This window comes from Myotis lucifugus, unplaced genomic scaffold (genome assembly GCF_000147115.1).
Source record: "Myotis lucifugus unplaced genomic scaffold, Myoluc2.0 scaffold_52, whole genome shotgun sequence".
Taxonomy (NCBI): domain Eukaryota; kingdom Metazoa; phylum Chordata; class Mammalia; order Chiroptera; family Vespertilionidae; genus Myotis; species Myotis lucifugus.
Genome location: NW_005871100.1, coordinates 3,355,833 through 3,368,460, shown reverse-complemented (window position 1 = coordinate 3,368,460; position 12,628 = coordinate 3,355,833). Strand labels below are relative to the sequence as shown.

Below are 12,628 nucleotides of genomic sequence, written 5' to 3'. Positions count from 1 at the left end.
ATCATAATCATATCACACAAAACAAAATTACCTTATTCTTGAATTCTAATTGTTAGAACTAGAAAATTATGTAAAAAATTTATTTAAAAAACTTAATTTGATTCTGTATATTTAATGTATAGAAGTTTTTAAATATGGTCTATTTATTTATTTGACTAATGCTTACATTTTTTGGGAGCTAGTTAAATAAATTGAGTATCAGGAGCCACTGGGAAAAATACTAAGATCTGTTTGGGGCTTGAAAAAGTTTCCAGAGGAAGAAGTAAAGATAATATTGAAGTGCTCCCATTTCCCCAAATTTATTTTAGTAACTGAATGCCCATTGCATATTATTTACCCTTTTCCTTAAATATTGATGAATCCCTAAAGTAACAAAATTGGCCAAAGACTTTATAGTATAAAGTTCACAACATAACACATGTAAAGGAACTCTAGAGATGTTAGGACTTTAGAGACTATATTAGGAAACCTGGAAGAGGGCACTGCAGACAGCATTGTTTTTGTTTCCCAGTTAAATGTATCTGGTCCTTTAGTTTGGGGAAATTTTTACTTAGCCTTGGTTTGCATCTTAATGTACCCATGTTTCTTGAGATGTGCTTTAGAGAACGGGAAGAAACATTGGGTATTGGTAAAGCTGCTTCCACTTCCCCTTGTGGATAGTGGCCATATTTCCTCTCCAACTGAGGATGCAGTTTGTTCTTTTTCTCAGTATGTTAATGAAGTTACACTTCCCAAGCATTACCACAAGGTGATGCAGTGATTTTGCACTTTTCCACTGGGTGGTGTATATGTGTGTGCATGTGTGAGCATGCATAGTGTATTAATTTGCCCGTGAATCATCTTGCTGCATTGGTATTCTCAGTGAATTTCAACATTTTAATAAGTTTGCCTATCATTTCACTCCCTGTCATCTGTGTGAGGAGAGAAACAGAACTATATGGGAATTAGAAATTTTCATTTTACTATTTAAAATGGGTCAATTCATGTTGTAATTATATTCAGATTACATTTATCCTTAACATTTTTGTGACTAGAAGATATTGGAATTTAATTTTAAAAAGTAAGGTGGAAACAAGAGTTGAATGACTTGTAAAATTTCTATAGTTCTAATCACATTGAAATTTTTTGAAAAGGTTGGGGTGTTGGAGAGGGATTAATGAAGATTATTAATAGGATGATCACAAATTATTTTACTCTTCAGGTTTATATGCATCATGAATGTATTTAAAGTCTGATGTTAGGGTTTTGTATTAAAAACTTGAATTTGGGGGGAGGGTTTAAAATGAAATTTGATGTTTATATGTTTATTTAAAGCATGAAAATACATTTATATATACTGGTAAAAATTCAATCAATATAGTTAAAAGTCCTTTATTTAAACATATGCTTCTTGAGTAAAGACTTAACTATATGATGAGTACTTTTTAATCCCTCTTGATGCATTATAAGCATATCTAAGTACTATATATATGTATACTTTATGCTATTTTATACCTTGAAAACTTTTCAGTGAAGTAAAAGTGTAAGGTTGGATTTTGGATTTTTAAATCACTATTGTAATCGAGGTTAAATAAGTTTAAACTCGGCTCCCTTGTTTTATAACAAATAATTACAGCTTTGTTGATTTAGTTTACTTTAGGAAATGTGATAAGTTTTAAGAAAAAAAAAGAGGTTTTATTTTTATTCCGCTTCTAATTAAAAACATGGGTAACTCATTCTAAGCTAGCCTTATTTTCTCCTTACTGAATATCTTCCTCAGAGAAACTTAAATATTCAGTCTTTTCATAGAAAAATGTTACTGATTCACTTGCATCAGTTTAGGTAGTTGTATCTATTAGAAGTTTGTTCAGTTGATTCAGTTATAGTTTTTCTTAGTATTTTACCAGTAGTGAACATTTTTTTCAAAACTGGAATCTGAATGGGTTTTTTTTCCTTTATGAAACCACTGACTTGAAAAGAGATTATCATTAATGACTTCATTAGCATCATGACATCCCCCTAAACCCAGATTAGCTCAGACAATTCAAAGAGAAAGTAATAGAACTCTTTAGTTATTTTAGGCAGGGTTCCAGTGTTTATAAGTGTGACTTTTTTTATTTTCCTGGAGGTTTTGGGTTATCAGCTGGGGAGTATTGACAGTTAAGTGTTTCTGTGAAATAGGTTGCTGGTAATAGAACCTTCTTGTTAATGCAGAGATAGCTAGGGAGGATTAATCCTGAACACTCTTCTTTAGCTCCTAATTCTGGCAAACCACAAGTGGGGAGAGTCTTAACAGACAACCAGTCTGATATTTTACCACAGTGGCTTTCAGGTTCAGGATTGACAGACTCTTTATGGGATAGCTAATATGTTGTTTTAATAAAGCATTACTTTTAACATAACAGAAGCAGAGAAGACATACAAAGAAAGTGCTTGTTGTTTCAAAACCTTAAAAATTTGCCTTAGTATTTTAAACAGGTCAGCAAAAGGAATAGTTGTAAAAGCATATTGTCTTAGAACTTCCTAGCAATAAAAACTTAATAATTATTAAAATATGAGCAGAGTCTTCCTGTTGTGCTTGCCATGTAGAAACTTCATTGATTTGTGAAGTAAATTAGATAAATTTGGTTAGCAAAAAATGTTCCTATTTTTTTCATTATTTTTTATTTTAAAAAAAATACATTTTATTGATTTTTTACAGAGAGGAAGGGAGAGGGATAGAGAGTTAGAAACATCAATGAGAGAGAAACATCGATCAGCTGCCTCCTGCATGCCCCCAACTGGGGATGTGCCCGCAACCAAGGTACATGCCCTTGACCGGAATCAAACCTGGGACCCTTCAGTCCGCAGGCCGACGCTCTATCCACTAAGCCAAACCGGTTAGGGCTATTTTCTTCATTATTATAGTCTTGTTTTGAAAACTCAGAAGCAAGTACCATAGGGTTAGTTTCTTATATGTATTATAGAATCAGTGATGATACCGATTCTGTGTCACACTGTAGAGATAGCTTTTTGAAGTAAATCCTCAGTTGCTATACTAGTACTTTTGAAAAAAAAAAAAAAAAAAGTAAATCCCCCCCACCCCCCAAAAGTATAGCACAGAAAGCATTTGGATCATGTAGATTTTTGTAATCTATTTTAACTATACAACTGCTATCCAGTGCTTGTTGTTCCGTAAGCCAGTGAGCATTTACTGAATCCATTATAGATTTCTACAGTTTGTATTTAATGTAAAACAATATATTTATTTTTAATCAGTAACTATGTGGAAATTAATGGGAAGAAAAAATGAATAATGGAAGTCAAGGTAGGATTATTGAACCCAGAATGAAAGGGTAGAATTGGTATAGGTAGAGGAACAGATAGGCTGAGCTATTTTAAGTAGATCAGCTGAGATTTTACATGGTTTGAGAGATCTGAAGGAGCATGTACCAGAAGCCAAAGAAGACAGTTTGGGTCTAGGTATTAGTGGAAATGAGTGAGCGATGGTAATGAAGACTTAGGTTGTTGAGTTAGGTCAGAGTCTAAATAGTAGTTCTTTGTCCTAATCACATACAGGATTAAGATTACTTGAGAAAGATGCTAAAACAAAACAAAACAAGATGTTCACATACACGTGCCCACACCCAGGTCCCACTTCCAGAAAGTCACTGTCTTTTTCTTTTTTTAAGGCCCCTAAAGATTCTTATGTGTAGCTAGGGGATCACAAACATGGGTGAGGAATGCAGGCACTGAGAGATTAGCATATGTTATAGGAGCCAACAACCTAGGAGAGGGACGGATGGGTCAGGTTAGGGAGGAAAATAATGAAGTTCAAAGGTCCAACATAGAAGCTGTTGGTTGCAAAAGAAGCAAAGAGCTAGGCTTTCCAAGAGACTTCATAGTTTGTTTTTTATTTTGGTTTAAAAGCTTTTTAGCTCCCACGTAACTTTCTGAGTCATATTGGAAATTCTTTATTTCCCAATTTGTCTGTGTCTTTATATTTAGTCACATTTTTAAGGAGGAGTGCCAATATTAAAAAGTATTTGTCCTCTCAAAAATTATGATGTAGATATCAATGTAAGTTGCATTTAATGATACATTTTCTGAAGATTAAAGTTTTTCTTAGTTGGGTATCATTCAACTTGTGTGATTTACTTGTTTCAGATTCACAATGACATCCTTTCAAGAAGTCCCACAGACTTCCAATTTTGCCCATGTCATCTTTCAAAATGTGGCCAAGAGTTACCTTCCTAATGCACATCTAGAATGTCATTATACCTTAACTCCATATATCCATCCACATCCAAAAGATTGGGTTGGTATATTCAAGGTAAGAAAAACTTTCTTCCTATTTCTTCCATCTGGGTACACTCTATTTTCTTTTACGCAGTTGATCAGTAGCTTTACTTGCTCTATCTTCACTCTACATTCAGGGTCATTTTTGTAACGTCAGATATAAAACATTTACATTTGTAAATGTAAACATTTTGTATTTAACAGTGGGATAGTATACAACAAATGTTGGAAACTTGAATCCAGGCTTTGCTGTCTATGATCAAAAGGTTTGGCTTCACTCAAGGTCATGTGAAAAAATTTTAAGAATCTTTGTTTTCTTTTTCCATTTTCTCCATTTCTTACCTGAAAAAATGAGAAGAATAGAGCAGGGTAATGAGGTTGAGGAAAGGACATTCCTGGCAGGAAGATGGTATAAGTAAAGGCACAGAGGTGAGAATGTTTATGAGAATGAGTAATTTTAACTAGAACAAAACTTGACTTAGGTGGTGTAAGATAAGGCTGGAATTAAGCTTCATTCTGTCTACAAAGGACCGAAGTACTGGCAGTGGGAAGTCTTTGTAAATATAGGTATGTAGGTTGATGTGTGGAATAGACTGCATGACCTTTCTTATGTTCTGAATTTTTTACTTAAAATTATAACCACTTTCTTATTAATGTAGCTCTGAAACATTTTACCTCGTGGTGGGACATTTATGCTGTTTATGATATTTCTGTCTAAGAATCAGCATTGCATCCTCACATGTATGTGGCATTTTTGCTGTATTTTTCTTTTAAATAGAAAGGACCTTTACTCTTGATAATACAATATTTGAAAACTACAGTATATAAAAAAGAAAGTGAATGGCTCTATCCATTGTAGCCCCCACCTTCCCCAGAAATAGCTTGTAGTTAAGTTTGGTATATATTTTTCTAGATTTAAAAATTCATAGGCTCATTTTCTATATTTCTTTGTAGGTTTTATATTTGTACACATATAACCAGAAAATATATTTTCAGTGCCTTTCCTATTGTGTCTGTCTCCCTTTACTTCCTCCCCCCAAAATAGTGCCCCCCGGACCTCAGTATCTCCCTCTCCCTCCCTCTTTAAAAGTGCTCTTTTTTAAAAAAATATATTTTATTGATTTTTTACAGAGAGGAAGGGAGAGGGATAGAGAGTTAGAAACATCGATCAGCTGCCTCCTGCACACCCCCTACTGGGGATGTGCCCACAACCAAGATACATGCCCTTGGCTGGAATTGAACCTGGGACCTTTCAGTCCGCAGGCCGATGCTCTATCCACTGAGCCAAACCGGTTAGGGCTAAAAGTATGCTCTCTTCACCCTAATGTTTTTCTTTCTCTCAATGTTTCTCCAGAACTTATTAATATCTTTATTTTTGCTAGGTAACCTTGATGTCCTTCTGATCTTCTTTACACTCCCTCTCAGTTTCCTTTATGAGCAATACTTCTTTCTTTATTTTTTAAGAGCAATACTTCTTATCCAATATGTTTTTCTAACAGGTTAATCCTAGTTAAAGATTTTCTTTTTCTTCCATGTTACCCTTGCTTAATTTACTTTTTTGCTCTTATTTCACTATTGCATTAGTAGAAGAATGATGCCAGTACTATTGTACTTCCCCAAACTAAACTATGTGAAACATCCATTGTTTTGGTTCCTTCCTTACTGTAGATACACCTACACCCTTTTATAACTGGATTAAAGTATAGCTCTTAGGAGCAATACATTCTGACAGTCATAGGTAACTTTATAACTGTTCCATTGTTCAAAATGTTGTCAGGAGATGGTAGAAGCACTAGGGGATATGAAAAGAACTGTAGAGTCAGTTCACTGTCCCTAAAAGTCTGTGTGTCTTTGAACTAATATGGTAACACTGTGTGTCTTTCAACTAATGATAACACCAATATGATAATGAAATTCGTGCACAGGGTGTGTCCCCCTCAGTCCAGCCTGCACCCTCTCCAATCTCGGACCCCTTGAGGGATGTCCGACATCCCTCTCACAATCCAGGACTGCTGGCTCCCAACCGCTCGCCTGCCTGATTGCCCCTAACCACTCCCCTGCCAGCCTGATCGACACCTAACTGCTCCCCTGCCGGCTCGATTGCCCCTAACTGCCCCTCCTCCCCCCGCTGGCCTGATCACCCCTAACTGTCCTCCCCTGCAGGCCTGGTTCCCCCCAACTGCCCTCCCCTGCAGGCCTGGTTCCCCCCAACTGCCCTCCCCTGCAGGCCTGGTTCCCCCCAGCTGCCCTCCCCTGCAGGCCTGGTTCCCCCCAACTGGCCTCCCCTGCAGGCCTGATTGCCCCCAACTGGCCTCCCCTGCTGGCCTGATCGTCCACAACTACCCTCCCTTTCGGGCCTGGTTCCCCCCAACTACCCTCCCCTGCTGGCCTGATTGTCCACAACTGCCCTCCCCTGCCAGCCATCTTGTGGCGGCCATCTTGTTTGTTGGAGTGATGGTCAATTTGCATATTACTCCTTTTTTTTTAAGATAGGATGTAATGATCACTGATGTACTAGGTATTGTGCTAAGTGCTTTACAGGGATTATTTTATTTAATAAACACACACAACCCTTTGAGATTGTTACCATTATCTCCATTTTAAAGAGGAGGAAACAGAAGTAATTTATTTGAAGTCATAACTAGTAAGAGGTATTTTCTGGTAATCTGACCTATTTCCTATACACTGTGCTTAACAAAAATTACCACTTAAGGAGTACTCACCATGGTCAGGCACTTTGCTAAGTGCTGCTTTTATATTCATCATCTAATTTTATCTTCTAATAGTTCCAAGGGGAAAAACATGAGCCTTAATAGGTGAGGTAAATCATTTACATCACAGATTCTTTAAACTTCCTTTTCATCAGTAAAGAGATGAAAATTATAATGTCTTTCAAATGTTTTTGACCCTGACACACACAAACAAATTCTATGATGCAACCTAGCAAACAAAGGTGCTTGCAAATACATCTGAAACAAGATTTTTTATGAAGCAGTACTTAGCTGTCATGTACTCTGATCCTTTTCTAATTCTATATAAATCAAAAAGTTAATGTCATGAACCACTAAATTAATATATTCTTACTGGGTTGTGACCTACAGTTTGAAAACACTCCTTTGGAGACTAAAGATTGTTAAAATTCTTCCAGCTTCAGTGTTCTGCAATCTCTAAAACTAGGTCAATCAGAATTAAGAATATACTTATAATTTAACTCGGTGGAGTATTATTTCTTGTAATATTACTGGCAAATAGAAACCTAGTACCTATTTTACACATCTCTAATCCATACTTAGCACACTACAATTCATCTGGATAATACAGACTGAGATACGTAATGTATACATGTCAGTTGAAAGTGTTTTAGAGATAGGACATAGGTAGTCTATTTGTGTATATAAACATCTTGATAATAAAGGACTTTTTACAAAATTTACCAATTGGCTTCAAGCAAGACTTGCTAAAGGTGAAAGATGAGTGAAGTTAGTGGATTTAAGGGGCAGGGCTCTAATTAAACACTTAACTTTGAAGCATAAAATAATGTTTAAAAAACCTGTTTAATGAATTCAAATTTTAAGCAAAATGTAAGTTTTTCTATTTGATACTAAGATTTTCCTTGAGAAATTGGATATCAAATTGCATTTTAATACATAGTAGAGAAACTACTGTTTCATTTATATAGATTTTTTTATAGCATTAGGTTACAGCTTAATAAAAAACCATAAAATCTGACATGCTGGTTAAAATATTATGATTTGTAAGCATATTAACCCATATCTTAACTTTAGGATGCAGTAAAAAACAATATGCTATAAGATACCACTCTATATTAAACTACTTTCTAATAATCTCCATGTTTTTTTTCCTTTAGGTTGGATGGAGTACTGCTCGTGATTATTACACATTTTTATGGTCCCCTATGCCTGAAAATTATGTAGAAGGATCAACAGTAAATTGTGTATTAGCATTTCAAGGTAAGAATTGCAAACTGCAGAACTGGGTGAAACTAGGTATTTTATTGCTATTTAAAAATGATGTACCCATTGTAATGGTCTACTAAGGCATAGCCAGCATACCACAATTGAATTAATTAGTATCTTTTTTTAAAAAAATATATTTTATTGATTTTTTACAGAGAGGAAGGGAGAGAGATGAGAGTTAGAAACATCGATCAGCTGCCTCCTGCACACCTCCTACTGGGGATGTGCCTGCAACCAAGGTACATGCCCTTGACCAGAATCGAACCTGGGACCTTTCAGTCTGCAGGCCGATGCTCTACCCACTGAGCCAAACTGGTTAGGGCAATTAGTATCTTTTGTTTAGCAAAAGTCATAATGTAAATATCTACTGGCAAAAAGAAACCTAGTACCTATTTTAAACATAGGTCACATGATATTTTATGTAGACATTATAAAGGTTTTTGCTTGTTAACTTTCATTGAAGAGTTGATTTCTTATCAGCTCTTTACTTTTGATGTTCTTTTTCCCAAATGAGAAAACAATGCTATTACTCATGTTAGAGTAATATAACAAACTATAGGCCCAGTGCATGAAATTTGTTCACTGGTAGGGTCCCTAGTGGCTGCCAGCTGCCGGCCAGGGCCTCCCTCCCTTTCCCCAGCTACCTGCCGCCACCAGCTGGGGCCTCCCTCCTTTCCCCTGGCCAGCCCATCCCCTGGTCCAACTTCCCAAAGAACTCTGTTGGAGGGGACAATTTGCATACTATACTTTTTTTTATATTGGATGGGATTAGAGGTGAGAAAAAGACAGGGATGGGCAAAGTAGGTTTACAGTTGTAAGTATGTGAAACAGTTTATTGTATTATTTTTCTATATGAAAATGTTTCTTCTTTTGGGTTTGTCTGATGCTTTGTCATAATTGCACTGAGGTTATACATTTTCAGGAAGAATACCAGAGAACTAATGTTGTACCCTTCTCAGTGTATTTTATCAGGGAGCACTATGCCCATATATCTTATTACTGGTACTAATCTTGATCACTTGGTTAAGGTGGTATCTGCTGGATTTTTCCACTGTAGAGATAATAGTTTTTCTTTTGTAATTAGTGACTATTATAGGGGAGTTACTTTGAGACTAAGGAAATAATCTTGTTTCTCTTCAAACTTTTACCCACTCATTTTAGTTAGTATACATTACTGAATCTTGCTTACAATAGTTATTGTTGTTGTATTTGTCTGGTGATGCTCCTCTATTCTCATTTCTTGTATATTTATTAGTTGGAATTATGTTAGGAAAAGTCCTCTTCACCATGGACTCATGGATACTTACTTTATTCTATGGAATAAAGTCTAATACTATCATCATTTTTTTGCTCAAATTGTCTTAGCTTTTTTTGATCCTAGGTAACTCCCATCAGGTGAGCTCCTGTGTTTTGTTTTATTTTTAATATTCCCTTCATCCCCCAGTGCTTTTTAAAGGACTTCTTTCTTACTTTCAAGCACCAGATGGTGTTCTTGGCTTACCTTGTATTTTTCTCTGCCCCTCTCTCTTATTTCTAAAGAGAAAGGCCAGTTATTTTTTTAAGAATGAAATCAAATGAACTAGATATCATAAGAATGAGACTGAAAATTTTAAGATATGGAAGAATAACAGCCATAGTGATTACAGATTTCTGTTTAATAGTAACATCCAAGACAAGGTGAATATATTCATTTTTTGTAGGTTCATTTCACAGTCATTTAATGCTTCCTTTTTACAGGTATTCCAGAATTTTTATATTCTATATCTGCCCTCAATATTTCTGAGGTCTTGATATAGGATATAAAGCATGTGTATAATGAATGGTAATATAAGGTATATTGTGGAAGTTGTTTTTCTTAATGTAAAAGATACCATGGGCGTTTTGGAGGGAAGGGAACTTAATTTTGAACTAGGATAATCCAGCAAAATTTGAAAGAGAAGGTAACAATTGAACAAGAAAGAAGGAACAAATAGTGAACACACATTAGTGGCCTGGATGGTATAAATACATTATAGATACTTTGGAACTCTGAGATAGATGGCTTGGAGTCTGTTTTACAGCTAAGAAACTCTGGGGCACAAGAGGTTAAGTAAATAATAGTTAGTGGTAGAGCTGGAATTCCAGAATAAAGTCTGTGTAGTTCCAAAGCTTTTTTGTTCTACAGCATCAGTGGACCTCATCCTCTTTTCTGCTGTTACACAGTTTACACGTGTAGCGTATTCCTTTTGTTAATATCTCCCTTTTACATGTAATGAATTGAGGGAAGATTTCTTTAAATGGCATGTTCTCACTCCTAATAATCCTCCTAGATTTTTATGCTTGTTTTTCCCTTGCTCCTCCTCCAGCCTTCCTCTCCTTGAAAACTACATTTTGACACTCTCCCAGATGACTTAGTTTTGCTCTAGTGAAGATTTGGGAAAAGGATATTCTGGGAATATAAGCTTAGACCCAAGGTAGAAAAATTCGGGCATGTTAAGGGAAGAAGGGAAAGTCTAGTTCTGATGATTTATGAAAAATAGGAAGAAAGACATATCCTAAATGCCTAGAAACAGGGTCAGGAATGAGAGGACGTGACAAATATTGTTAAAGTAACATTTTATAATAAGAAGTTTAATAATTTTTGGTTAACTTCCTCTCAGGATATTACCTTCCAAATGATGATGGAGAATTTTATCAATTCTGTTACGTTACCCATAAGGGTGAAATTCGTGGAGCAAGTACACCTTTCCAGTTTCGAGCTTCTTCTCCAGTTGAAGAGTTGCTTACTATGGAAGATGAAGGAAATTCTGACATGTTGGTGGTGACCACAAAAGCTGGCCTTCTTGAGGTTAGTACCAACAGTGAGTTAGTGATTCATAGATAATTTTAAAAACAGAGCATGTAAGAACACAGGTTAATTAGCATTTTAAGAATTCTTACGTTATGCAAGTGTATAACCTAAAAAGCAGATGCTTTTAAACTAAAATAATTGAAAAATACTTAGTGTATTTTTTTTCCTGTTTAAAAATCTTTATTATTGAAAATATCACATATGTCCTCCTTTATCCCCCATTGACCCCCACCAGCGCGCTGCCAGCCCCTACCTCTGGCCTTCACCACCCTATTGTCTGTGACCATGGATTATGCATATATGCATAACTTAGTGTATTTTTGAAATGCTTTAAAAGTCTTTTTATCACAACTGTGTTATTGCTTTCACTGTGGCAGGGACTGTCCTAGGCTCTAGAAGTGTTTTGTGCATAGTAGATGTGCAATAAACAACTATTGAGAGAATTTAGACCTATAGCTTTCCTAATATTTCCTCACCCCCAACCTTTCTTTGGTGGTGGCCTACTCCATTAAGTGTAGAATGGTAGAGATTTGGAAGGTGAAGCTGGAGGGAAAGTAGTGTACAGCAATAAATCTGTCATTGGATGTGAACTTTATTTTACTGTACTATGAGCATACTCTATCCCAAGTGTGGCAGTGAATCAGGGAAGCATCCCAGTCTCAAGGTTTAAGTTGAATATTTTTAGAATGATTTTTTTTCCTTGTCATCTGATCAAATGAATAAGTTTGGATTAACCATAACTGAAAAAAGGTGAAAAGCTTCTCACTATTTTTTTTAATTGAATATTTGGAGTCATTGCATTGGCTCCAATAGAAATGTACTGTGCAGATGCTCTAATAATGCCTTATGTCTTAATTTTTAGTAGTTATTGAAGAAGAAATTAGAACAACATTCTTTCAAAATATTTCTCAATATTTTTACCCTAAACCTAAGTACTGGAATGTTACATTTGTGTTTCTGTGAAATACAGCTTCTTTAATTGGTTCAGCATACATTTTTGGTTACTTTATATTCACATTTACTGACAGGTCATTGCTTTTCTTTATAGTCAGATGAGCTTTTTATATGTAAATATTTTATGACTTTGATTTTATCTTATTTACCTTAATAAACTGAGATTAGAGAAAAAAGACAAGAGGTTATAGATAACATACTTTATTTTTTTCTTTTTTTGTGTGTGAATTCTTCCATATCTACCCTTCCCCCTTCCAGAAATTCTTCTCTTATCTTAAATAAAGAAATGTAACTTTTATAGGCTGACTGAAACATTTTGTGTTGACAACTGCCTGATGATCAAGGTTTTTAGCCTGGTATTTGAATGCTAGTCAAAGATGCTGAAACAAGCCCGGCTCTTAAGAAGAATGCTGTTAGTTTACATTGCAGCTTTTTGAATACTTGCTAGACCACCCTGACTTCAGGGCCGCTAACAGAAGAAGGGGCGTTTTGGCATCTGCATCTCTTGTGCACGTTTTCTAAGTAAATTGGGACACCATACAATTTATTTCACTTCTTCTTCATAAAGAAATGTAAATTGCTGTCTCTTAGGGAAATATTTGTGAGATAA

General features: G+C 35.5%; 1 protein-coding gene across 5 annotated transcripts in view; it reads left to right on the top strand.

Moving 5' to 3' along the window:
- Positions 1 to 12,628, top strand: part of TAX1BP1 (Tax1 binding protein 1) — a 53,733-nt gene that overhangs the window by 2,385 nt on the left and 38,720 nt on the right. For all 5 annotated transcript variants that reach the window (XM_023753830.1, XM_023753832.1, XM_023753831.1 and 2 more), the window contains exons 2-4: positions 4,126 to 4,291; positions 8,126 to 8,228; positions 10,874 to 11,061. In XM_023753830.1, the coding sequence (XP_023609598.1) occupies positions 4,133 to 4,291; positions 8,126 to 8,228; positions 10,874 to 11,061 (450 nt within the window). In that variant the 5' untranslated portion in view covers positions 4,126 to 4,132. The remainder of the gene's footprint in view (positions 1 to 4,125; positions 4,292 to 8,125; positions 8,229 to 10,873; positions 11,062 to 12,628) is intronic.